Source organism: Grammomys surdaster, unplaced genomic scaffold (assembly GCF_004785775.1).
Source record: "Grammomys surdaster isolate TR1022 unplaced genomic scaffold, NIH_TR_1.0 166, whole genome shotgun sequence".
Lineage (NCBI taxonomy): Eukaryota > Metazoa > Chordata > Mammalia > Rodentia > Muridae > Grammomys > Grammomys surdaster.
The window spans coordinates 13,579,826-13,607,738 of record NW_021604614.1 but is presented as its reverse complement, the minus strand read 5'-3'; the positions used below and the strand labels follow the sequence as shown (position 1 = coordinate 13,607,738).

The 27,913-nt window shown below is 45.4% G+C and overlaps 1 protein-coding gene across 2 annotated transcripts in view; it reads right to left on the bottom strand.

Annotated features, from left to right (window-relative positions):
* Nucleotides 1-27,706, bottom strand: part of Anapc5 (anaphase promoting complex subunit 5) — a 33,204-nt gene extending 5,498 nt beyond the window's left edge. Inside the window, exons 1-13 of one of the 2 annotated variants that reach the window (XM_028765914.1) lie at nucleotides 27,362-27,706; nucleotides 25,754-25,833; nucleotides 24,994-25,103; nucleotides 23,813-23,996; nucleotides 21,088-21,154; nucleotides 14,976-15,077; nucleotides 13,965-14,155; nucleotides 10,175-10,256; nucleotides 9,430-9,519; nucleotides 7,808-7,989; nucleotides 6,647-6,782; nucleotides 2,420-2,494; nucleotides 479-600 (exon numbers count right to left, since the gene is read on the bottom strand). In XM_028765914.1, the coding sequence (XP_028621747.1) occupies nucleotides 479-600; nucleotides 2,420-2,494; nucleotides 6,647-6,782; nucleotides 7,808-7,989; nucleotides 9,430-9,519; nucleotides 10,175-10,256; nucleotides 13,965-14,155; nucleotides 14,976-15,077; nucleotides 21,088-21,154; nucleotides 23,813-23,996; nucleotides 24,994-25,103; nucleotides 25,754-25,833; nucleotides 27,362-27,532 (1,592 nt within the window). In that variant the 5' untranslated portion in view covers nucleotides 27,533-27,706. The remainder of the gene's footprint in view (nucleotides 1-478; nucleotides 601-2,419; nucleotides 2,495-6,646; nucleotides 6,783-7,807; nucleotides 7,990-9,429; nucleotides 9,520-10,174; nucleotides 10,257-13,964; nucleotides 14,156-14,975; nucleotides 15,078-21,087; nucleotides 21,155-23,812; nucleotides 23,997-24,993; nucleotides 25,104-25,753; nucleotides 25,834-27,361) is intronic. The other variant, XM_028765915.1, reaches the window with a different exon arrangement.
* Nucleotides 27,707-27,913: the final 207 nt, after the last annotated feature.

Here is a 27,913-nt window from a genome sequence, read left to right as displayed (position 1 = left end):
TGAGCCACCATGTGGTTGCTGGGAATTGAACTCAGGACCTCTGGAAGAGCAATCAGTGCTCTTAACCACTGAGCCATCTCTCCAGCCCCCTAATTAACTTTAAAGCACCTGACACCATGTCTGGTGACTGAATGTGGACCCCAGAGCATATGCAAAGCTGGAGAGCAGCACAGCATCTGCAATCCTAGCAGAATGATGGGAGACAGGGGGTGGGGGTGGTGTCTGTAGGAGCCCTGAGGCCAGACTTGTGCAGTGGCACTTGCTCAGGGACACACACACCACACACAACAGATTTTATTTTATTATTTATTTGTTTGTTTTTTCAAGACAGGGTGTCTCTGTGTAGCCCTGGCTTTCCTGCAACTCGCTCTGTAGAGCAGGTTGGCCTCAGACTTGGGGATCTGTCTACCTCTTCCTCCTGAGTGCTGGGATTAAAACAAGTGTTTGTTTTGTGGTGACAGCTTTCCAGGTTTCTTACCTGTATACACCTTCTATGCCATTAAGTGCTGTGATTCCTGTAACAAGTGAATCAGCCAAATGGAATTTGCCATCATTCATTGCTCTGTCAAACTGTATTTTTTGATCACACAGCATCCATAACTAAAGAAAAATTAAATAAATACAAAAAATTCACATTAGTGTTACAAATATCCTAACAATTCACATACATGTGTTTGAGGTTATTTATTGATTTAATTAATGTTACAAGCAATTTTTAAAAAGCAAAGAGAAGCCCACATTTGGTGGTGGCAAACATTTATAACTCCAGCACCTGGGAAACTGAGGCAAGAGGATCAAGGGTCCAAGGCCGTTGTGAAGAACAAACATACAGCACAGAGCAGCTCCATGCCCGCCTTCAACTCACTCTGTGCTTTTCCCTGACCGTCCTCGAGTCTCCTGTCATTCTTGTCAAATTCTATTTCCCTCTCGTTTTCCATACTCAGCATTCAATTTGCTGCCTGCCATTCTCATTCATGCTTTCCAAACTGTTATAACACTCACCCTTAAACAATATACAGAATGAGGCTGGGTTTGGTTTCTAATTTTGAGACAGGGTCTCAGGCATTATAGGCTAGCCTCAAATGTTCCATACAGTCCAGTAGGAGTTTGAACTTTCAAAAGATTTATTTTTGCCAGGTAGTGGCGTACCCAACACTTGGTAGGCAGTCAGGGGTGTGTGTGTATGTGTGTGTGTGCGTGTGTGGCATTGAGGATTAAGCTCAGGACCTGTGGATGCTCACTAAGCTTATATTCCCAGCTATGATTTTTTTTGTTGTTGTTGTTGTTGTTTTTTTGTTTTGTTTTTCGAGACAGGGTTTCTCTGTGTAGCCCTGGCAGTCTGGAACTCACTCTGTAGACCAGGCTGGCCTGGAACTCAGAAATCTGCCTGCCTCTGCCTCCCAAGCGCTGGGATTAAAGGCGTGCGCCCCCACTGCCCGGCCCCAGCTATGATTTTAACCTTTGATCATCCATCCTCAATAACGGGATTATAGGCATCCATCACATTTAACTCAGGCTTTATGCTTGTTGGGCAAGCATTCTACCAACAGAGGCACATCCCTAGCCCAAGCATTTGGGTTGGTTTGTCTGTGTTTTGAGACAGGGTCTGTGTATCTCTGGCTGGCATGGACTCATTTCATTATGCACATCAGGCTGGCACTATACCCAAGAGACCCGCCTGTCTCTGCCTCCCATTGAAAGTGTCAGAGAATGTAGCCAGTCCCTCCTGTTTATTGTTTCTGTTTTAATTTCCACATGTCTGTATGTGGGTACTAGCATGTGGTTGCAGGTGCCTGCAGAGTACTGAAAAGGCTGTCAGATCCCCTGGAGCTATAGCTACAGGCGACTGTGAGCTAGCTGACAGGGGTGCTGAAAGCCAAATTCAGGTCCTGAGAAGGACAGTATATGCTGTTAACCACTGAGCCATCTTCTCTCCAGCCTCATGTGCCATGTCTGTAAGAACAGATAATAGCATCACCTGTGTGTAGCCTTTCCTCCCCACTTTTCTGCAGTGCTAGGAATGGAACTAGGGCTTTGTGGCTGCTTGGCGGGCAGTGGAACGTTAAACCATACATCCAGACCGTCAGCTTCCAGTGTAGCTTAATGTTTTTCTGAGGGAATAATCTAAAATGTCCCACTGTAGAGCTAGGGATGTATCTCACATGGGAAGATGCTGTCCACGGTGCATGCAGCCTGGGCTTCACCCCAAGCGTAACACAGCACAAGCAAGGTAACACATGACTATAATCCCAGCACTTGGGAGGGGCAGGCATAAACATTACAAGTTCAACATCATCCTCAGACAGAGTCTGGAGCTATCTTGTGATACATTTGACCATGTCATAAGAAATTCGACTTCACGTTATAGTAATGCATTCTTTTCAGAAATAAATCCATCAGCATGAGAAAGGCAGGTTACCTGGGCGTGCTGACTGTTGGGTGGAAATCGTTCCTTCAAGTGCTTTAATACTTCACCAGCAGCAGCGAAACAGCCCTAGAACGGAAAGGCGTGATCTGATTAGCATACCAGTTCTGAGGATATACCTATCATACCCAGGAGGCTCACAAGTGACCTTCCTGTTCTTCACTAGTGAGCTGGAAGACAACAGGCACAGAGGGCTGAATGTTTCAGTGAGGTGTTTTTTTTCCTATAGCTATATGTATTTTTAATTTTTTTTTCATATTAAAATATGAATTTTAATCATAACAACTGTTTTCTGAAAGTAGTTCTTATCAACCTCTGCACTCAATATATATATAGCCATGATATACACATATATATACATAATGTACCACAGAACAGAAACACTCAAGAAATGTTTATACCTAGCCTCACAGTTAAGAAGCCAAGGTCTCGCTGTAACTTAGGCTGGCCGATAAGGCAAGGCATAGTTAGGGCTGGCCATGAACTCCCTGTTCCTCCTGCCTCCACCTCCCACGTGCTGAGATTGCAGGTGCGTGCCGCCGCCGTGCCTGGCAGGTCCGGTGGCTCCTGACTGCAACACCAACATTTGGGAGCCAGAGACGAGATAACAGTTGAGTTACAAGTCAGCTTATTCCACCTGGTGAGCTCCAGGAGAGCCAGGGTCACAATTACACAGCAATACTCATCTAAACTAAACTAAACTAAACAGTGCAGTTACTTGTAATCCCTCTCAAAGAGAATCTCAGCTACGTTTGACACATCTTCTAAGCCTCTTTTATGCTCATAAATATAATAGAGGTTCCGAAGTAGCTATACATACTTTTTTTAAAAATATGAGCAACACTGTAACTGGATGAATAGAATTCTATAGATTGTGGAGTTTTCTTTTTCTTTTTTTTGGTTTTTCGAGACAGGGTTTCTCTGTGTAGCCCTAGTTGTCCTGGAACTCACTCTGTAGACCAGGCTGGCCTCGAACTCAGAAATCCATCTGCCTCCATCTCATAAGGCAAAATACATATTTCTTGAGTGATTTGACTTTTCCAGTAATAATATAACTCTGTATTAGCATACTTTAGGTAGATAAATTGATACACCAGCAGCCGGAGCAAGAGGGAGGAGGGGAAAAACTGATACATTAAAAATAACCTGCCGAAGCCGGGCGGTGGTGGCGCACGCCTTTAATCCCAGCGCTTGGGAGGCAGAGGCAGGCGGATTTCTGAGTTCGAGGCCAGCCTGGTCTACAGAGTGAGTTCCAGGACAGCCAGAACTACACAGAGAAACCCTGTCTCGGAAAACCAAAAAAAAAAAAAAAAAAAACTGCCGAGCAGTCAGGAGGCAGAAGATACATATTCTGGTTGTTTCTACTTAATTCCACTTTATAAATGTTGCACTAACAGGGCATACAACTTTGCATACATATGTGCCCAGCTGTTTCCTCATAGACAGAGAAACGAAAGGTACTTTTTAGATCTTGAAGACTTTTGCCTAATTTACCGGCTGAAACGATATCACTGTCTTGATTTTTTTGACATTTATTTACTCAGTGTGTGTAGTTAGAGGACAGTGGGGGAGGGAGGAGCTGTCTCTTCCTTCCACGTGAGCTCCCAGCACCAAACCTAGGTCATCAGACTTTGCACCAAGGCCTTTACCCACTTAGCCATCTTGCTGGCTAGTCTTAAATTTAATTTCAAAAAGACCGAGTTTCTCTTTTCTGTTGACATCCATGTTCTTCTGTAAACCCACACTCATGCCTTTCTTACATGTCTTTTTAGCTAAGGTTTTTCTTTTTTAATATATAATTTATTTTATGGCCAGTGGTATTTTTTTCCTGCATGCATGTCTGTGTGAGGGTGTCAGAAGCCCTAGAACTGGAGTTGTAGACAGGCGTGAGCTGCCAGGTAGGTGTTGGGAATTGAACCCAGATCCTCTGGAAAAGCAGCCAATACTCTGAGATACCTTTCCAGTCCCTTAGTTAAGGCTTTCCAGTTTGCTCTAATCATTCCAGCAAGTGTGAACTATGCAGAACAATTGCACAACTAAGCTTTTTTTTTTTTTGGGGGGGGGTTTCGAGACAGGGTTTCTCTGTGTAGTTCTGGCTGTCCTGGAACTCACTCTGTAGACCAGGCTGGCCTCGAACTCAGAAATCCGCCTGCCTCTGCCTCCCAAGTGCTGGGATTAAAGGCGTGCGCCACCACCGTCCGGCACAACTAAGCTTTTATTTGAAGCAAAAACACTGAAATACAACACAGACGACCATTTTGCTCCCGTAATGTTTACATGCCAATGCTGCCATGCCAATCCCATAATGCTTCATGGCTGCCATAGTGCAGGGGCGGTACTGAGATGGGCTGTCCAAACTTCAGACCAAGTAAGAGAACTTTGTACACACTGCAGTAATTTCTCCTTTAAAAAAAAAATCATGGTAGCACCTACAATTCCTGAGGTTTAGCAGGGAATAGTACAGGACGAGTGTCCATCAGTAGGAACAGAAAGGGGCCAACAGCCTTAGGGCTTAGTATGCCCTCTGGAGTTACGAGTTTAATCCCAAGAACATTAAGAAATGAAAAACTGGTTGTGGTAGTGTGATCTTGTAATCCCAGAACTAGAGAAACACAAACAGGCAGATTCTTAGGGCTTGCTGGCCTAGGCTAGTGAGAAACCCTGTCTCAAAAGACAATGTAGACAGTACCTATGGAATGACACCCATGGTGTCCCCTGGCCTCAAAGCTGGCTTAGAACTTTACTGTCCTACCGCTGCCTTCTGTGATTGCATACAGGATTGTGCTGAAATGTCTTTCCTTTTGATACCATAGTTAAGTGGCACATTTAGTAAAGAGTTTGAGGAGCCTGTGGGACACACACACACACTGCGGGGGAGGGGGAACAGAACACAGCACGAAACTCCAGTGCCAAGGCAGAGAAAAAACCCCAAAGAGTATCAGATTCCCAGAAGACAGCAGAGAGTAAACACAGATGGTTTGCCCTCTGACCTAGGAAAGGATAAGAGGAACAAATGTCTCAGGCAGCATAGGATGACAGCAGCCAATGGGGACACATAGGACTCATCAGAGCCCAACCTTTCAGTGTTCACAGAAAGGACTGGAAGATGACAGAAAGAGATCTTTACTGTATAGATGGGGCTTACACCTAACAATAATGGACACCACACGGGTGAGGAGGAACACCGTGAGGAAAGGAGGAGACTGGCTTAACCTGCAGCTTGTTCTGTGAGGCGAAGGCTCAGAGTCCTCACCTTTGAGCTAAGGGGAATCTGAGGTAGCATCAGGACTTTAGCCTCCTATGAGGAGGACTGTATATAATTATGTGGGACGAAAGTCACGGTCAAGCCCAATCCCACTGTCCTTTGGAGTCAACTGGCCATGAGCTGGAAACAGAACTGACATGTACTGGTGGATAGACACTTAAATCCCCCAGACCTGAGATTCGTGTTCTATGGAATAGGAATAAAACAAACTGAGCTCAGGAAGCTCCCGAAGGATTCTACAAGATAACACACAAGCATCAAGCACAGGCTTGGCACAGAGGCACGATACCAACGCTCGGTCTCACTGTTCTGCCTGGATTACCAAGCTCTCCTCTGCAGACACACAGACAGCTCTGCTGCATTACATTTCCATCTCTCCTTTAGCTCACTGGTTTTTGTTTGTTTGTTTGTTTGTTTTTGTGACAGGGCCTCTCCAGCCAGGATAGCCCTGACTGTCTGGGAACTCACTATGTAGACCAGGACAGCCTCATCCTGTCTCTGCCTCCAGAGTGCTGAGATGAAAGGTGTGCACCACCATGCCCAACCTATTCTGCTTTTCTAAAAACCAGTAGCCAAGCTCCTGTTCCCTTCGCTGATGCCAAAATACCCTGCATTGGACAAACGTGGTCCAATGGGTCTATTTAGACTATCTCCATGGGGGACTCCAGTCTTCAGCATCTTGCATCAAGCAGACCCATTGACACATACCTGGTGCTTTTCTCAAGCACTAGAGGAAGGGAATGGCAGAGCCCCAGTGCCCTCGAAGCACTTGTCAGGCCGCCCGTGTTGCGTCTTTGAATTAACATTAGGGCACACCCTTGGAGGCCACGCTGGGGCCCTAGAGAACAGACCTCTGCTGCCACTTGTACTGCCGTGATGTATGGGCTTCATTTCAAGCTGGTTTCCTCAGCAATTCTGTCATAGCAACAGAGCACAAAGCGACTCAGCCGACCCACCTGTTCTGCATGTAGTTCTGCAAGATGGCAGAGAGCGACGGCAAAGGACTCAGTGTTGTTCTGCTGCACAGATGCGTTCAGTGACTCCAGGCTGTTCATGCTCAGCAACATCTGGGCTTGCTGCAGCGCCATGGTGCTGGGTAAGGAGAGGGGACAGGGCCCCCTTTAGGCACAGACCTAAGCTGCCCCTGAGCCGTATTCTACAGTTATCCTCAGTGGAGACGCAAGAAAATTAACCCTTGCGGCTCTGTATGTGTGGAAACAACTCCTCCCCATGCCAGCTCTCCTGCCCTCAGGCTGAGGAGAGCAGAAGTATCCTGGGAATGCAGGCCCCCAGGAAACGTAGAGGTCAACTTATCTGGGAGCACTTGGCACCCAGATCCCCACCCCACCTCCCCACCCTCCGTGTTCCCTGAAGTCACAGAATGCTAATTAGGTTTCACGGGTAAATTCAGACCCGATGCCATCCTGGCACCGGCTGCTCTGGCAATGCAGGCAGTGGCCAGTGTCGGCAGCTGTTTCAGAGCACACCGTGCCAAAAAATTATCTGAAATACAAAAACAAGACTGGTAAAGAGGCGCTTCCTTCATTACGGAATTCCTAGAAACAGCAGGCTGTCTAGGGAACGTGTGAGATCAAGACAGGGCTCCAAGGGAAAGTCTGGTTCAGAAGTTTACTTCCAAACTACAGGTGGCCGAGTGGAAAACAGGCAGTGGCTGCAGATATCCAGAGAAAACACCTCAACGGAGAAGCAACCTTGTCTACACAAGCAGCTGTGGGGGGGAGGGGGAGGGTGCTGGACTTGCACAAGGAGGCCATGCAGCATGCGAACAGGAAGGGTCAGGTGATCTAGGTTTGAGTCCCAGCGGGTCACTGGTCAAGTACACTCATCATCTTGAGATCAAAGGTGTGAACCAGATGAGCGATCACCCACCAGCTATACACAGAGCAGCCGGGGAGAGTGAACTGTGTACATGGGGAAGACTTTCCCAAGTGTGTGCAGACTACAAAATGTCTCCAGATGACGAAGCATTTCTCTAATCCCCTTGGTGAACAAATCCCAAAGGGGGACAGCCTTGCGCAGGCCAGCTCCGACAGCTCCTGCTTCCCTCTCTAAGGCTCCACACTTCTGTGGCTCTGGCAGTCCGCCTGGAGACCTACCTGCGGCCGTACAGCCTCCAGATGGCCGTTTTCTGTGCAATGCTGATATCTATAAGTTCTGACAGGCTGTGTTTCCAGTGTAGGAGGTCAGAGTCCTTTAGGGCATCCATCAGTTTGTTGGCCGTCTTCCCAGCAAAAGCTCTCTGTTGAACAAGGGACTGTATTCCCAGGGAGGCGAGGTACTAAGGGGACAGATATACCCACGACCCAAGATAGAGATTACATGACAGAATTTGTTTTGCTCTTCAGAAATGTGGTGGATTTCACATTTCAGCACATGCACAGTGACAGCTCTTCTTAAAGAACCTAGGACCTGACCTTAGCCCTGACCCATGACAGATACATTCCTGAATCGCTAGGGCTGGAAGAGAAGCACAGCAAACATGGCAAAGCGCCAGGGCTTCAGCATTAGGTAACCTGTACTTAGACACTGCCTCTGCTACTTACTGTGTGACTTAGGGCCAGTCACTTAGCTTCTTAGCTAAGCCTCAGCTTCCTCATCTGTAAAATGGGCATCAAACCTATCATAGAGAATCGTGGTAAGGATTACAATGAGATAATAGAGCAGACAGTGCTGGGCACATTAGGTAACAGGAGATTAAAAAAACAGGATGCCTGTCATGAGCAACAAGTGATCCTTTAGCTTCTAGAATTCTCCTCAAGGGTAAAAAGCTCATCTAAAAAAAGCGGTTTGAATCCATAACCAGAGTATATTTAAGCAGTCTATAAAGAGCCACTTCAATTCGGTCCATGTATGTTTCCTTTCCCAGAAGAAAGCACATAGGTAATGCACAGACTGAACAAGTATGTACATTAAGTTGTTCTCAATTTTGCTGCTAACTTCCTGAGAATGAGGGCACAGTCAGTCGTATGGTCTATGGTCACGGATTCAGCAGACACTGAGACAGAATAACAGTCTTCTAATAGCAGTCTACACTCCAAAGCCATTCCTACTTTGCAAGGCCTCAGTGTCACTGAGGTAACAACTCAGCCTTTTCTTGTCCCACAAAATGAGAAGAACAGGTCTTCCCAGCAGGCCTACTGTTTAAAACAAGGATCAGCAAACTTTCTAGCAAGGGTCCGAGCAGATTTCACGTTGTAGGCCACATCTGGTCTCTGCTTATCTGCGGCTGTTCTCTTGCCCCATCCATGTAAACATGCAAGCATTTCTTGGCTCACCAGACGTACACAGGTGGACAGGGCATCAGATTTAACACACAAGCTGTAGTTTGCCAATCCCTGGTTTAAATTCAGAGTTCCCAGGGCTGGGGATGAAGCCCGGGGGGTGGGAGTGGGGGGCAGAGCACTTGCTAGCATGTGTGAGGTGCTAAGTTCTAGCCCCAGCACTAAAAAAAAGGAGAACAGCCTTTTCTACAAATTTCCTAAGTGCAAATGTACTAAGTGTTGCTCAATAAACTAAAACTAAACAAAGATCTCTCATCAAGTCCGTAAGTGGAGCTCTCACAGATGTTATTAGGACAAAGGACTAGAAACGAGACCACGTGTGGGGATACCCACTAAGTCTCACTGGTTCATGAAGGGGGGCGGGGGGACGGCGCAGAAGAAGAGACAAAGGCTCAACACCACTAATTTTAACAATCTCACAGAAAGATGAGCCTTACCGGTAACCCAAAATGCACTGCTTTCTTCACAGAATGCTCCAGCAGAACATAGCTATCGGCTCTCTTCTGCCCCAGCACATAAAGCCAGCTCTGGCAAGAGATAACCATCAAAACGTGTCATAACGATGGCAATGGCGGGTCTCCCGTGAAACATCAATGTGGACGTAAGACAAAATTTTAAAGGGACAAGATAAACTCTCTACAATACTGTTGCTATGAATTGTGAGTGTAAATAAAACCCGTTAGGCATATGAAAACCTTTATCAAAGCCAGATAGACTGAGATAAACAAGCTACTGGCCCACTTCTCTGACAGGACAGCCCAGAGTGGGAGGCATGTCAGAGGAAGCATTAAGCTCCCATCCGGCATTTAACTGAGCTGAGGGTCAGAGGTGACTAAGTGCTTCTGAACTTTATATAGACTTGGTAACTGATGGATATGCCAACATCTCACCAAGTCACTAGTACAGTACCTCACCTCATTGATGCCAATATCAATGCAATACTTAACTCTCTTCCCCATGTTGAGTTGGATAGATAGAAAGTGCTCGAAGCACAGCAAATGCCATGAATTAAGAAAGATATATGACTGTGGGGCCCTCTGTGAGTCCTTGTGTCCATTTCCATAGTTTCCCTTCACTGCTAAGGACCTTTGACCCCACTGCAAAACAACCTGATTGAAACTGGCCCTTCAGGAGGCCAACTCAACCCACGAGCAAAATCCCAAGACCAGAGGACGGCCTCACCAAGCAGTGCTGCAGACACACGTGATCGTTGGACTCCTGAGCAATCCTAATTGCCTCCTGCAGGGCGAGCTCCGCCTGTTGACTAATGACAGACTAAACATTAATATCCCATTAACAATCACAAAACACGCCAGTGTCGGTAGCAGGAAGTCATTTGCACACAGTTCGTCCATGAGCAGGCCTCTAGCTGCAGCTGTAGCTATTTATGGACTGCTTTCTCTGTGGCTGCCCCCACCCCAGGAGCAGGAAGCATCCACTGTGGAGGCGGGGACGGGCCCCCGCTCGGGGAACGGCTAGTAAAGGGAATGGGTTTCCTTGCTGCTTCTAAAATACTTGTTCCAGCTCTCCAATGCCAAAAAGACAGCAGGGAAAAGACTAATAGTTTACCTTTCATTAAGATAGTTTATGCATAGCCAGGCGGTGGTGGCGCACGCCTTTAATCCCAGCACTCGGGAGGCAGAGGCAGGCGGATTTCTGAGTTCGAGGCCAGCCTGGTCTACAGAGTGAGTTCCAGGACAGCCCGGGCTATACAGAGAAACCCTGTCTCGAAAAACAAAAAAACAAAAAAACAAACAAACAAACAAACAAAAAGATAGTTTATGCATTGTTTAAAACAAACAAACAAACAAACAAAAAAAGAAGAAAAGACCCAACCCACTATGTGCAGTTGCTATTTTATCATCATTAAAATAATAAGGCCGGGCGGTGGTGGCGCACGCCTTTAATCCCAGCACTTGGGAGGCAGAGGCAGGTGGATTTCTGAGTTCGAGGCCAGCCTGGTCTACAGAGTGAGTTCCAGGGCAGCCGGGGCTACACAGAGAAACCCTGTCTCGAAAAACCAAAAACAAACAAACAAACAAAAAAAACAAAATAATAAACAGTTTTCAGAAGTTTGGTTTTTTTTTTTTTTATGATAGCCCAGCCAGCTAGTCTCAACCCTACTGAGCCAGCACCTCTGAAAACACCCCATTTTGCAATGCTTCATTAAATACTACTGTGTGTTGCCGCCTGTTTACTTAACCTGTGTGAACTTTATTTAACGACTTCACAAAACTATAAACGGCACAGGCCATGCCTACGTTCTCGATTTTCCAATAGCAACTAAAGGATGAAAGCTTTACTACCGACAGCTGCTGGCACCTCACTGTAAGAGTCTCAATGTAAGCAGTCTCAGTTGCACTGGCTTAAGGAAGAACTTACACAGTGCACTTCCCTCCAGCAGCAGCAGCAGCCTCACAGGTGCAGAGTTAAGTAGTCCTATTGTTTCCTTAGCTGCTTGTTCAGATAGAGAAGCCAGCTACACTTTGCCTATGCTGCATTTCTTTCAAACTGTCTACCCTGCCGAGCAGAATGTAACACCCTAGAACTTGAGTCACCTGAGAACAGGAAGCACACCTTCATACACAGGTCCTCAGTGTCACCAGTCAATACTGCTCCATTAAACAGCAGATGACCGCACAGTGCTAGGCTTAGGAAGGAAGAGCTGGAGAGAACCACACAGCGTGCTACAGACTAGAGACTCCTGACGCAGAAACATAAGGAAGTCAAGCAAACATGTTGAGTAAGAGAGCCTGGCATGGTGGCACAGGCTCATAGGCTCTGATCCTGATAACTGACAGGAAGATTGGGAGTTACAAGACCAGGCTGGGCTACATGAAACTGTCTCAAAACGGCTCAAAAAGAGCAAGAGGCAAGCTGGTTTCCTCTCTGAAATGTACTATGATGCCTACTTAGCCTCCCAAAACAGAAGCAACGGCCTCCTCCCAACTCAGAGTTCCTATCTGGTCTCCACGGCTGAATGCTGATCACCATCCCCTTCTGTTTTCCTTACCTGCAGAGTCAGGAGCGCACTGCTCAAACAAACTGTCAGCTCCTAACTGTCCTCCAAACACAGGCACAGGCCACTTGGCTTCTCCACGTCTGTGTTCCGATCTCAGGTCAGCAGATGACAGACAGCACTAACCTGTGTCCTTGGCAACTGTGCATGCTCCTTCCAGCAATGGCAGCCCCTCAGCTCTCAGCCTGGCCCACACTAGCGACAACACTGCAGCTACACTCTGTACCGCGCTCTCTCCTGTAAGCCTCACACCAGTGTTTCCTCTATTTTCACTTCTGCACTCCCGGGTACCCACAGCGGAGCCTAGTATTTAGTATCTGAGCAACAAGCAGCTATCAAAATGTCCAACGCTCTGGGGCTGGGGATGTAACTGTCAGCAGAGTGCTTGCCTGGTTCAAAGCTCCATCTCCAGCACCACATAAACAGGTGCAGTGGTGCACAGCTGAAATCCCAGCACTTGGGAGACAGAGGCAGGAAGGTTAGAAGTTCAAGGTCATTCTTAGCTATGGAGCAAGATCAAGTCCAGTTGAAAAACACAAAATCCTGTTTAGAAAAAGAAAGGTCTTTGGGGCTGGAGTTGCTGCTCAATGGCAAACCGGAGTCTAAAAACAAACACAAGGCTTGATCTACAGGCCATTAAAGCAAAAAGGGAGTGAGTTATTATAAGACATCATGGAGTCCTACCTAAGCAGTGAGTCTGGAATGATCTGTGGCCTGCATCTCCCGTGGTCACCCTGCTCTGGGCTCTTCTGACGTTCTGCTCAGCAGTGCGCTTCTCTCAGACTACGTCTGGTTACCCGCAGCTCCTACCCTGCTTTAGCAGCCACTTGTGCAGCTGAGCCAAGCTACTCTTACACAAATCTTTTCTACAGGAAGATGTCCACACACTTGCCTAAATTGTTTTGTTTTCCTCCTGATTTCAAGTTCTCATGTCTTTTCCACACAAAAAATAAGCAGACAATAAAGCCAGGTATATATTTTAATGAAACCAACCGGTTCCATGTCATGGCTGCCTGAACTCATGAGAAAGTACAGGGAACTTCCAAAGTCTGTGCAGCCTTCTAGCAGCAGACACAACTTTCCTTAGCTTTTCAAATACTGAAAATAGCTTCTGCAGCACTGTCACTCCCTCTGAAAGTCCTTCTGGGAACCCCTGACCTAATGACCTAATTCACTAAATGGCCCAATTGTTCTTAGAAGCAAAAAACAAAGCAGGCCCAGGCACTAAAGCATGCAATACTACACAGTGACTCCAGAAGCATACTACTCAGGAGGAGTTTCCATTCACGAAAAGGTTCACTCTGGGAGCTAGAAACAAATCTAGAAAATCTCAAATCAGTTTCTTTGTCCATTTAAAAAATAAAATTTTTTTTGATTACTTGTTTTAGGTTTTATTTTATGATAGAGTCTTCTATGTGGCCCAGGCTAGCCTTGAGCTTGCATCTGTTCTCTTACCTCCACTCCTGAGTGCTGGGATTACAGACATGTGTCATCACGAGTGGAAGTGTGTTTTGTTTTTTTTTGTTGTTGGTGTTGTTCTTTAAGACAGGGTCTCACAGGCGGTGGTGGCGCACGCCTTTAATCCCAGCACTTGGGAGGCAGAGGCAGGCGGATTTCTGAGTTCGAGAGTTCGAGGCTAGCCTGGTCTACAGAGTGAGTTCCAGGACAGCCAGGGCTACTCAGAGAAACCCTGTCTCGAAAAACCAAAAAAAAAAAAAAAAAAAAAAAAAAAAAAAGACAGGGTCTCACTACATAGCCTTGGCTGGCTTGGAACTCCCTCCAATAGACCAGGCTAGCCTCAAACTCAGCAATCCATGTGCCTCTGCCCTTGAGTACTGGGATTAAAGGGTGCACCACTACTCCTGGCAATGGATTATCTTTAAAAACGGGTTTCAATTAACACTGAGATGCTTTGTCTTCCATGTCCGCATGGACAGAAGCCTATCAACTTACTAGTGACCGAAGCGGCAGTGCAGGGCAGCCAGGTTGAGGGCAGCATATCTCAGGCTCCGGCCATAACCTTCTTCCCCATTACTCTTGCCCTCCGCTCCAGTGAGAATCAGGCGGTCAAAATAATGCAGGAGGCTGTGTGTGGAGCTGAAAACATCTTGAACACGGAGGTTGTTTAAGTAGCTGAGGTAATGCTAGAACAAGAAATGATCAGTAGTCGAATGGAAGCCGCAGTGCAGCTTCGTCTTCTCTCCACGGGTAAAGTAAAGGAGATTCAAAACACTGGCTTGGAACAGTCCACAGACAACAATTCCATTAGGTGTCTGCTCAGGCTTATCAATATATCTACTGATACACACACACACACACACACAGAGGCTACAGTGCTACTGGCTATGTTAGGACCCACGAGGAACACAGAAGGGCAGCAGCCCTCCCAAGCTGAGGTATTAAGGAACACTGAATTAATGAGAACGTGATTCATGTATAAGTTAGAAGTTAATTCTTCTAAATGTCCAACTAAAACGAGCTACCAAGTTAATTCTTGTCCTTTTGCTTTGAAACACAGAATTAAAGCACTCTTCTAACAGGGGTGGAGTCTCAGTTACTGGGAAACAAAATGGAGCTGTTTTGAAGTGAATAAAATCTGATGTCAAGTCAAATATCACCTGAAGTTCACATTAAGAAGTTCACAGAGAAACAGATCTAATAGGACATTTAATTTTAAAATGTGTTTGAAACACTCATAAAGAGAGAAAGGAAAAGAATTCTTTAGTCTTCGAATGTTTTTATCCATCGGTCTACAATTTCCTGAATAAAGTCATACCCAAGATGACTGAGAGAACACAGCAGCAGGCCCTTGGCCCGAGGATGGTGGGGGAGCCCCGTAGTCTTGGCCCTCTGTTATCTTCCAACATGATTTCTTTTAGAACCTAAAATTTGTGTGGCTCTCTGATATACTGAACAGTACTGTCTGTCCTTGAAACCCAGGAACAAATTCTGAACAGAACTTACAGCTTCAGCAAAATCGGGATTAAATTTCAGCAGGTTGTTCAATTCTTTCTGCAAGGAAGCTGGGGTCAGGGCTTTAGTCTCGTCATTCTTCAACAAAGCAGCCTGAAATTAAAATGACAACACATTAGGAACAGTCAACCCAGAGGGAAACACAGTGACTCACATTGCCTGGCTGCAGCCTCACCAGCCTGAGCGCCTTTCTAACCACACTGACCATGTTCACACCAGCACACACTAGTTCCCTTCCCTGGGACACAAGCCTCCAGGCCTGCACTTCTCACTCATGTGCTCCTTCCAGATCTAGCAAACCCTGGTGGGTCCAATTTATAATCTATACTTCACTGTCTATGACTGAGGCTAGGCAAGGTCTCAAAAGCCACCCATGCTCCCACAAGTTCTTGGCACTCTCCCTCCCTGCAGCACCTGCCAGACTATATGTAAACTGTCACTTGAACTCTCCAGACAGATAATGTGTTCCTCTCCTGCCCTGTCCTGCACTTGCTAGTTCACACGGACAGAATCAACAATACACAACACATGTTGCTATGGTTTGGATGTTCAATGTCTCCCTAAGAGACAATGTTGGTTTCTAATTTGGAAGCAGTGAGAAGGGCTGGGGACCTTTAATAAGTAGGGCCTTAAATACACACACACACACACCACAAAACAACAATCAAAATCAACAAAACTAGATTAACTCAAGATGAGAACAGAATCATAGTCACCACTCAGATCATGAAGGACCCTTATGGGAATTTGAGAGGCCTAAAGTCATTGGGAAATCATTAAAGGGATTCTCAAAGGGTCTGTAAAAAAGTAGGACCCAGTGGTAGGAATTTCATTACTGGGGCTAAACCCTCCAAGGTACCCCAGACCTGCACTCCTCACCCACATGTTCAACCAGAGAGGGGACCACTTGTGTGAACATGAATTCCTATTATAATGTGTGACTCTTAGAGGTCCACTCAATGAGGCCATGCAGTTCTGGACTTAAATATTTAGATCTGTAAGTCACAACAAATCCTTTTTTAATACATAGTAGTCCATGTTGCCTATTTCCTTGGAGTGATACAATGCTGAATAATATAAAATATAAAAAACTAGCTATAGTTTTTTGGGGCAGGGGTTGAGACAGGGTTTCTCTGGCTGGCCTCAAGTTCAGAGATCTTCCTGCTTCTGCGGGTATATACATACACATACACACACACAGAAAGGAAGCAGCCCTCCCAAGCTGAGATATTAGGGAACACGGAGTGTTTTGTATATAAGTATGTATATTATATATATACAAAAAAATAAGATTATAAGTAGTATACCTTTCTCTCAATATATAGATAGATGGATTTTTAAAAATTACTCATTTATTTTATGTATATGAGTATGCTGTAGCTGCCTTCAGACACATAGAAGAGAGGATTGGATCCCATTTCAGATGGTTGTGACCCACCATGTGGTTGCTGGGAACTGAACTCAGGACTTTTAGAAGAGCAGTGAGCACTCTTAACGGGTGTACCATCTCTTCAGTCCCCTATATACTGATTTTTTTAAAGAGAGCTTTGGTATGTAGCCTTCCTTGGCTAGTCTGGAACTTACTTACTCTTAGCTGGTCTCAAGCTAAGAGATCTACCTCATCTGCCTGCCAAGTGCCAGGATGAAAGGTGTGTATAAACACACTCAGCCAAATTAAATCTTTATATAACTGATTGTAGATAATTCATTCTATTTTTTTTTAACTTTTTTCTTCAATTTTATTTATTTTATGTATATGAGCACACTGTCGCTGTCTTCAGACACACTAGAAGAGGGCATCAGATCCCATGACAGATGGTTGTGAGCCACCATGTGGTTGCTGGGAATTGAACTCAGGACCTCTGGAAGAGCAGTCAGTGCTCTTAACCACTGAGCCATCTCACCAGCCCTTAACTCATTTCTTAAGACGAAGTTTCAATATGTAACCCAGGAAAATCCCAGTGATTTGTTTTTCTCATTATAAAAAAAAAATGCCAAAAAATATGAGATGGCTACAAAAGAAATTAAGGAGTTAATAATACTATCAGTTAGAAATAAGATTATGAGAAGCTAGAAAGATGACCTAGCAGTTAAGAGCACTGATTGCTCTTCCAGAGGTCCTGAGTTCAATTCCCAGCAACCACATGGTGGCTCACAACCATCTGTAATGGGATCCAATGCCCTCTTCTGGTGTGTCTCAAGACAGCTAAAGTGTGTGTGTGTGTGTGTGTGTGTGTGTGTGTGTGTGTATAATAAATACATCTTTAGGAAAAAGAAGAAATAAGATTATGAATAGTCTATCTTTTCTTTCTTGAAAGGAACGGGCCCCAGTCTTTCAATCCTCCTGCCTTGGCTTCCTATGTACTGATCATAGCATCACCAGACCAGGTACAGGAGCAGTGGTGTAGGTAGTGAGCTATTTGGTCCTAGTGTTTTTCCCATGTGTGTGATTACAGGTATAAAGTTGGGTATAATGGTCTAACATGTACTCTTAGCACCTAGGGGACATTTGCAGGAGGATCAAGAGCTCCTGGGTTACATACTGAGGCTGTGTCTTAAAAACTAAGTAAGGAGGGGCTGGAGAGATGAATCAGTGGTTAAGAGCACTGACTGCTCTTCCAGAGGACCCTGGTTAATTCCCAGTGCCCACAAGGCAGTTCACAACTGGCAGACATACATGCAAGCAAAACACCAGTGCCCCTAAATAAGAGTAATAGAAAAATGAAGCCAGGCAGTGGTGGTGACTAGTCTAATGGCAGCAGGTGGGTGTAGCCTGGTCTACAGAGCGAGTACAGAGTGAGTTCCAGGACAGCCAGGGCTATTATACAAAGAAAACCCGGCTCTAAACAACAACAACAACAACAACAAAAACAACTAAGACCAGCATGGCAGCGCACGGCTCCAATCACAGCACTCAGGCTGCAGACGAATCCCTGTCAGTTTGAGGCCAGCCTGGTCTAAAGACTGTTCCAGGCCTGTCAGAGCTACACAGTGAGACACTATCTTGGGGCAGGGGTGTTAAGAGGGTAGGGTAGGGGAATGGTATCCAGAGGTTAAGAGTACTGATGGCTTCTCTAGGAACTGGGCTCAATTTGCAACACTCATAAGTCAGCTCAGAAATAGCCATCAATTTGAGTCCGAGGGATCTGCCACCCTCTTCTGGCCTTCATAGGTATTGCATGCATGTAGTTCACATACAAGAAGGCAAAACATTCACACACATACAATATTAATAATAATCTTATTTTTCCTTTTCTTTAAAAAAAGATTTATTTATTTTTACTATGTATATGGATATTTTGCTTACAGGTATGTCCGTACACCACATACATGCAGTGCCCACAGAGGCCAGAAGAGGGCCATGGACACCCTGGAGCTGCAGTGATACTTATGAGCCACCATCCTCTGGAAGAGCAGCCTTTACTCTTAACCACCATGCAGTCTTTCCAGCCCAGCCTTTTCTTCTTTCCACATAATAACAGATGATGAGCTCTGTCTCATCATCAAGTGCCTTTGAAATAATTTCTAAAGCAACACTGTGAACTGTCACTCATATTGAGTGTGAACCCTTCCCCCATGTTGTCGTCTGAGAATGTGACGATGACATTAAGTTTTACGCTGAGAAGCCAGTATCTCCTGCATGGTCTCTGCCTCCGAGTTCATAAAGGTTTTCCCCACCGAGAGGCAGTTAAAACTTCATAGGGAGCGCCGTCTAGTCTAATTACAGAGTCACCTGTAGACATTTAACTCTTTAATCCATCTGGAGGGCACAGGGTGTGAGGGGAATGCAGATGACAAATCCTTCTTTCCCACAGCTAACACAGCCAGCACTAACTTATGAAACCTGGGCTCTATAACTAAGGAATTCTGCATGTGGACTCTCTTCTTTGCCTGAAACTCACCTGTAGGGGTAATTCAATTAGGTTAGTTTAGATTAGTTTTGAGACAAAGTTTCATATACAGCCCTAGATAACCTGGAACTCTATAGAGACCAGGCTATCCTGGAATTCACAGAGATCTACCTGCTTCTGCCTCTCCAGTGGTGGCACATATTACCACATCCAGCTAAAACTCAAATATGACATTCTTTTTCTAAAAAAAAAATATGAACAAAATGAAGAAAAAAAATGACAAAAATTTAAATTCCATTTTATATTAAAACAGCACAGGAAAAATAGTTCATGTTATCACAATAATGAAAACTTATGGCTTAAAGCTGTAATACAACATATACCAGGATCTATAACCTGAAATATATTAAAATAAAATGACTGGTTGGGGAGATGGTTAAGCGGTTCAGAGCGCCAACTGCTCTTGCAGGCCATGCTTCGGTGCCCAACACCCAGAGCAGGCAGTGCACACCACCACCTAACTCCAGCTCCAGGGGATCTAATGCTTCCACCTGGCCTCTAAGGGCACTGCACCCATGTGCATGTAAGACACACAGAGACACCACACATGAACACAAACGTACACATAACTAATTTTTTAATTAAAAAGAGGATGCAGGCACACTGGCAAACCAGCACCCAGGAAGGGGAGACAAGGGAAGTCTGTGTCTACTGTCAGTCTCGGCTACACAGTGAGACATCAGCCCCCCTTCCCCCCATCAAGCCTCATTGTACCTGCAAAGAGCATGTTGAATATCTTACAAAGCACAGCATAGCTGTGGAATCCCGAGAGTAATCACATGGGCATTCACTACACAACACTTTCACGGTATGTGTGGCTCAAGCTTATAATCCAAAGACTTGAAGGCCAAACAAGAGGACTGCAGAAAGTCTGAGGCCAGCCTGGGCTACAGAATCAAATCCCATCCCAAACTAACAAAAACTCATGGTGGGGGTGTGTAGAGGTCAGAGGACAACTTGTGGGAGGCTGGTTCTCTCTTCCCACCATGTGAGTCCCAGGACTGAACTCAGGTCATGAGGCTTGGTGACAGATACCTTTACACGCCTTGTCTGCACTTGCACTTCTCTTTACATGTATGTTTGAAAACATCAAAAGGACAAGTTGGTGCGTGTACAGCCCACTGTACTTCCAGAACTAGAAAAGCAATGAGGGAGCCTCAGGGTGAGTCAGCTAGCTAGACTAGCAGCCTGTCAAGTTCTAGACTCAACTGAGAGAGCCTGCCTCAATGACATCACACCACAATGGGGCCTCCACATGCAGGTGCACACACGTGGACCCACACACACATCCACACTCACCACAGCCATATACACAGGGAAAAAGTTAACTGGGGACATAAATGTTACGGATTGTTGGTGCTAATGCTTTGTCTAATTTTGGATCCCAAAAAGCTAAACTTCCAGACCAGAGGGTCCCTGCCCCCCAGCTGCCTTCAACTGATAACAAAGAACTGCTATACAGCCAATGGCTGGCCAGAAAGACAGAGGCAGGACTTTTAGATTACATGGGCTAGGGGCCCAGAGAGAGAGAGAGGGGAGGGAGAACTGCCATTACCAGGCAGTTGAAACCTAAAGGCCCATCACATGTAAGAATCCAGGAACGTGGCCCTAAAGGCCACTTCCCTCATTGGGTCTGGGGTAGCAGAGATGAAATGTTGATTTAGCAAGTTAGCTCAGATAAGTTAGAGGGAAGAGTGTATGCTAGCCTCAGGGGAATTAGCAATGCCCAGCCATTGAACTAGTCACGGCATATCAAAATTGGCTTGTGTGGTGCGTCTTTCACTCTCGAATCCAGAGTGCTCTGGCGGGTGGCTGGAAACACAACCTACTAAGGGCCAAAGCCATTTTAACTAACCCACTGTGCACCATAACTCAGACTGTGCCAGTGCTTGCCTGGCACGCACAGGATATGGGGTTCAATCCCCTCAATACTATAAGTAAGTACATAATTGGAAAAAAAAAAGCAGCAATTCTAGATTACTAGGATATGGGCTGTTGGTCGCACTCCATTATAGAATAAAGTGACACACAGGCAAAGACGCATAGCCGCTCCCAGTGAGGAGGGAAGCGTAGCAGGCAGCACACACAATCTTGCAAATAAACACATTAACTTACACAGACATGTCAACACAGAACATCATAGGACTTAATAAAAGTAAATTAAGTAAAAGTAAGCTATATAACTAACATACCTGCTGAGAGAGAAAAAATTCTGCTTGTTTTTGGGACAGAGGACCACTGCAAGATACTTCCTCTTCTCTGGAAATGAAAACAAAGAAAATAATAGTAAAGAATTACACAATAGTAAAAAGATTAACTTTACAAATCATGTAAATTCTTTAAAAGTTCAAGGCAAATTATGGAAATACACTCCTATAATTCCACTACTCATAAGGCTGAGACAGAAAAAGACAGGAGGTTCAAGGGTAGCCCAGACGTCATATTGACCACTGTTTAGAGCATCTGTTGCTCTTGCAGAAGACACAGGTTTGATTCCCAGCACTACCTGGCAGCTACCTGACAGCCTTGTTCTGGCCTCTGCAGGCATTGTATACACCATGGATGGGTCTTCAGAACACTGTGCCACATGCAGCCCTCTACCACAGCACCCCCACTCCCAGCACTCTTTGTCCTGTGTCCCAGTCTTTCTTTCATTACGACAGGCTCTTGCTACATAGCCCTGGCTATCCTGGAACTCACTGCCTAGCCAAGCAGACCAGGAACTAGAATCCTCCTGCCTTCTTGATCATTTCCTAGTCCCTGCCCAGTTGGAATTATACATGTTACCAAACATGGCTTCTGTCTCATTTCTTTACCACGTTCACTCTCTTGAAAATTATATCTCATTAATTTAAACTTAATTCCCAATCTATTATCTGTCCATCTCTACCTACTGGCAGGAACACAGGAATTTTCTCCTCTTTGCAGAATGAACAGCACCAAACACTGTGCCTGGCATACGGGAAGGACTCAGTAAACACTTGCAGGAGAGCTGAGTTTGGGAGACTAGATTAAGCTAACACCTCAGATGAAAAGGAGCAGAGCCGGCGTCCCGCGTCAGGAGCTGCACAGTGAACACGAAGCTCAATTTCCGTTTGCCTGCTCTGCACCTGAAGTCTTGAAACATTCGAAACATCTCAGGACTGAACGGTCCAAGTTCTAAAGGTTTGTTTCTCTGGAGCTGAACGCTGAACCAGGGCCTCATTCACAGGAGGCAGGTTCTGTACCACTGAGAACATCCTTGGCCCTCCCACTCTTAAATTAACAACTGAAGCTCCCAGCGGTGGCTCACATCTGTCATTTGTGTACTTGAAGGCTGAACTGCCCTGAGTTGAAGACCAGTCAGAACTACTGAATGAAACACTGTCAAAAAATAAACAAAATCAACAGTGGGCTTCCCTTCAAAAAGGAAGAACTATAAGGTAGGAGACTTGCAAAGCTCCCAGTACTACCTCATGAACTTGTGTTACCCTTTTCCAAAGCTAATACTAATTTACAAGAAAAAGAACTTCCCTGTAGAAAGCTAAAAATATCCCAATAACTACAAAAAGAGAAAGGGGTAATTTCTCTTCCAATGTAATATGATAAACTAAAATTTCAAAAGAGTTAGAGACAGCTACATGTCTAGCATGCATAAGATTGTGAGTTCCAAATCCTGGGAAATAAAAAGTAACTATACACACATAAAAAAATTAAAATTTTCCTTTTCAAAAGTCAAAGAGGGCTCCAAGTAACTGTTCTAAAAAAACAGCTAAAGCAAAGGCTCGATGGTGGAGCGCCTGTTGCGTACACACGAGCCCCAGCACTGTAAAGGCAAGCAAGCAAAGAGTTTCAAATAATCAAAACTGTCAAGAGACACATGAAACTTTTTTTTTTTTTTTTTTCAGATAGAGTTTCTTTATGTAGACCTGGCTGTGCTGAAACTCACTATGTAGACCAGGCTAGCCTCAAACTAATAGAGATCTTCCTGCCTCTGCCTCTTGAGTTCTGGGATTAAAGTCATGTACCATCACACCCGATCAGAAACTTTTTTTTTTGTTTTGTTTTTCTTTTCTTTTTTTTTTAGGTTTTTTGAGACAAGGTTTCTCTGTGAAGCCCTGGCTGTCCTGGAACTTACTCTGTAGTCCAGGCTGTCCTCGAACTCAGAAATCCGCCTGCCTCTGCCTCCCAAGTTTAAAGGCATGTGCTACCACTGTCTGGTGGCCAGAAACTGTTTTATGTGTGATGTGTATACAAGTGTTCACGTTTGAGGCCAGCCAGGGCCATATAATGAGTTTAAGGCCAGTCTACATAATGAGAGCATATGTATGTCTCTCACCCCAAAAACAGCTTATGGAAACCCATTACAGTGTAAGCTAATTTTAAGACATTTTATAGAGACCTGGATGAGGTGAATGCCTATGCTGTAGGAAGCCCTCAAGTGAGTCTCAGACCCTGAAGTTTGATGGTATTGCTTGTTAGGGTAACTGACCCCACAGGAAAGAAACTGCACATTCAAGGAGTAGCGCTCAGAGAAGCCACTGAGAAGGACGATTCCTAAGGCAGACAACAATGGGCCTTTAGACTTAGGCCTGTCAACACTTCTCCCTAGCCTCTACATTCCCAGAACTGTAGAGGGTCATCTGACAGAAACTGTGTCTCTACAATCACCCCCAGAAGCCCAAAGGAAGGGAGCTACTGAATCCACACCCTGACCTCACTTTCCTTCCACCTGTGGACTGCCAGCCCACTTGTGACTCCCAGCCAATCCAAAACCACAGGACACGAAAACTCAGTTGTAGCCTGTGAGCCAACCTCCTGGGTCCCCAGGAAGAGAAGAGGGACAGCCAGCTCATAATGTCTAGACTAGAATGGACTGTGGCACTTTTAGTTAAGCAGAGTGACTGGAAGAAGAACCTGACAGGAAACCTGAGTTACCTCACAGACACGTCGAGCTCTTCCTTCTCCATTCGTCTCTCTCCATCCTCTCTATCCATATCAGCGTCTTCCACTGTCTTTTTCTCTCCATTCTGGAAGTACTGCTGGAGGGCAGTATACAGCTTAAACACTTGACTGAAAGAAAGCTTACTGTAGGCCAGGATCATGTGGCGCAGAAACAGACCTACAAGATAAGACCACAGACAAGGTAAAACCATTAACTGAAATCCCAAGACTCAGCAACGACGCCCAGCCCATTCCTCCTTCAGAGGAACCCTAGGTGCTGTCCCTCCTCCTCGAGGGCTCTCCCGCATGCTTTCCCCTCAGGTCTCAGTCCTCTCCCATCTCTATCCCTTCACCTCTCCATTTTCTTCACAGCTGTTCAAACTCTCTGAGACTACCATTGTTATTTTATTTGAGTCTAGTCAGAAGCTGAGGAGTAATTACATCGTCTTGTTTACTGATTTCCTTTTCAACATCTGCCACCCCTCCTTCCAGCACGACTCAGTCTCTGTAAGAGGCAAGTCTATGATGCGCCAGGCAGTGGTGGCACACGCCTTTAATCCCAGCACTTGGGAGGCAGAGGCAGGTGGATTTCTGAGTTCGATGCCAGCCTGGTCTACAGAGTGAGTTCCAGGACAGCCAGGGCTACACAGAGAAACCCTGTCTCAAAAAACCAAACCAAAACAAAACAAAATGACCATGCAACAGAGTCAGAGGGGAGGGGCATGGGACACAGTTAATAGAAAAGCATCAAAGAAATGTCACATGTGCATGTACTTCAAATACTAAGCAACAGCGTGTTTTCACTTACCTTGCTTCCTAAGTTTGGCTGGTGACCCCCACTTACAGTTGCACAACACAGGCAAGGGGTCTGCAGCACTGTGGAAAGAGCTGGGCAGCCCTAGAGACCCCAGACCCAGGCCAACCACTACAGATAAAGCAGAGGTGCTTGCAGCCCTAGAGACCCCAGACCAGGCTAACTATTACAGATAAAACAGAGGTGTTTTGTCACAAGTCATGGTCAAATAGAGAACGAAATGGGAAGGCAGTAAATACAACCACAACACAGCCAGCACCCTAGTCTGCTTGTTCAGGTACACCAAAGTCATGACAGATGCTCCCCAGAAAACTGCCCACTTCAGTGAAAACACTCTCGGTTCTTCTGAGAAGTTTCATACCTACTACACTTGTTTTGTGAACCTCTGGTTCAGTTCCAGAAAAAGAATCTGAAAGGTCATCAAAAAATTGTTCCATATCCTTCAATTCACCTTCGGCCATCAGCTTGATTCTGAATGAGAAAATTGGGATGCACGTTTTAGGAAGGCCTGCTGCACATCCTCCACATTTCATATTCCCGAATTAACGACAATTCTGCTTTAAGGGTGATTTCAGGGTTTGTTTAAAGCAGTGGCTTCTAAGACAAACTTCATAATCCACTCAGAATGCCACGCCCAAATTCCTCAAGAGTATCATACACTGCTCGCTTACTGTATAACATTCATCAAAGTAAAAACGGAATTATCTAAAACAACTACAAAGGAGGTAATTCTATACAAAATAATACACCTGGGGGGGAGAATACATAAACCTTATGGCTAATGTAATCCATTAAAAACACCTACATAAAGGTTCTTAGTAAAACAACCTCTGGAATAATCCTAGCTTTAGGTCCCCATGTATCCCAGCTGGCTTCTAAATTGTTTTGTAGCCAAGGAGGACTTTATACTTCTGTTCTTCCTGCCTCTACCCCCCAAACTCATGGATTACAGTTGTGTACCACTATGGCTAGTTTAAAGTGCTGGGCATCAAACCCAGGCTTGGTGCACGAGAGGCAAGCACTTTACCAACAGGGCCACACCCCTATCATTTTAGAAAAGACTTAATTGCTACCCACCCCTTTGTAATCTTCACCCAACCCTTCCCAGAAAGAGTGTTCACCTGATCTGCACTGAATTTGCCAACTGAGGACACGACTCTTCAATTAGCTTGTACAGCTTTGACAGTGTAATGTCTGGGCCCTGCGTAAAGGAGAAATAGGAAGGTTAGAGATAACAGGCAAGAAGCTGCAGACTGACAACCGTAAAGAGTCATTTATCAATCATTCCAAACGAGACGTATGGAATCAGGAGTCTCCTGACCATGCAAAACACCAAGACATACTTCACATTTGTAGACTGTTTTAGTCAATGAAATAGACTATTAAAAAAAGAAGAAAAATGAACAGGATTTATAGGACAGGGCTCTCTTTCCTTTGTCACTCTATAAACGGGCAACACTGAGCCTGTCTCCTTCATCACTTAAATGATCTTAATAATCACCATCTCCTTTGTTTGTGGCAAAAGTTACGTGAGTGAATGTGAAGGGCTTTGTACACTAGGAAGCACTATACAAAGTGGGTGCTCTAGTGCTTGTGAGTATAAACACACTTCATCCTTTCCTGAACTGGGGAAGAAAGGCTGCCTAACCCCAGAAGCAGTACCTTCTCTAGAGAAGGTTTAAAATTACACACTGGAGTCATTTGAGAAAGTCGGTGTTTACACCACTCTAGATGTGGGTAACCAAATTCTACTTCTTGGGAAATTGTATTTGACATATATTATTTTAAAATAGCCTGTATGGCTGGGTATATACCTTTAATCTCAGCACTCAGGAGACAGAGGCAAGGGGATCTCTGAGCTGGAGGCCACCCTGGTCTACAGAGCTAGTTCCAAGACAGCAAGGGCAACACAAAGAAACCCTGTCTCAAAAAAACAAACAAAACTAAAATAGCCTGTATGTTAAAACAAAAACAAAGAAGAAACCTTAACTTGGGCTGGAGAGATGGCTCAGTGGTTAAGAGCACTGACTGCTCTGCCAGAGATCCTGAGTTCAATTCCCAGCAACCACACGATGGCTCACAACCATCTGAAATGTGATTCCATGCACTCTTCTAGTGTGTGTCTGAAGACAGCTGCAGTGTACTCATATAAATGACATAAATAAATAAATATTTTTTAAAAAAAGAAACCTTAACTTATCACTTATAGGAAAAAGGTAAATTATGTTGGTTATCTTAGTATGAAAGATGCTGCAGCTGATAAAAAGAACATTCTTCTTGACTGACATGAAGCTCCAAGACTTGTTAAGTGGAAGAACGTTCAGCAAGTACCATTTATCAAGGTCCTTTTCAAACTAGTACTCAACAATTCGATGGATTAACAGTGAAACTCTCTGAAAACAAACAAAGCAGAACTGGAAAGCATGGAGTACCCCACTTTCCAGAAGACCAAGGCTCTCAAACAGTAACCCTACCCCTATTCACTCACATTAAACAGGAGCCTAATGTGGACCTGCAAAAAGAATGCATGTATAAAGCATCTGCCCATAGTAGGCGCTCATAGACTCTAGCTAGAAGCATTCACGTTATTTTTTCCAAATTCCTCCATTACAGAGATGAACCCCCGCCCCCCGCCAAGGCCCCGGGCTGGACCGTCCCCGCCCCCAGGCGCAGGGCGGGGCCCACGCTAAACGCACGGAAATGGGCGGGAAAGAGTGGGCGCCTCTCACCTGCAGCAGTGGTAAGAGCAGCTGGTTGAGCTTACGCCGCTCCACGAGGCTGACGGCACCCTCTCCCGTGCGGCCCATCTCGTTCAGCAGCACCAGGACCGCGATCTTGTAGGGCGTTACCCAGTCCTTGATGCCAAACAAGTTGGCATGCACTACCCCGTTGGTCATCATTGGACTGAAATATTGGCTCTCGTGGACGCTGGCAATGACAGGCCTTCAAGGCCCGCCACGCGCCGCGCCCACGAGCCGCCTTACGCCATGCCTGCACCCGCCCGGCACCTAGCCCGCCCAGGACTGTTTCCCACAGCAGCGGGTCCTCTGTGTCCCGGAGTGCCTTCGACCAATCGTAGAACATAAGGAAGACTGACGGCCAATCAAAATATCCAAACGTAAAGTAAGGGGGTGGGCCATAAGTGGTGTTGCCAGAAATCGGTTCCCTACAGAAACGCTCGACCAAGGCGAATAGGTTCCTAGTCGACGTGGACAGGGATCAGTTAGAAAGGAAGGGATAATGATTTTGCTCAGAGAGTGGACTACAGGCCACGCGTGTAT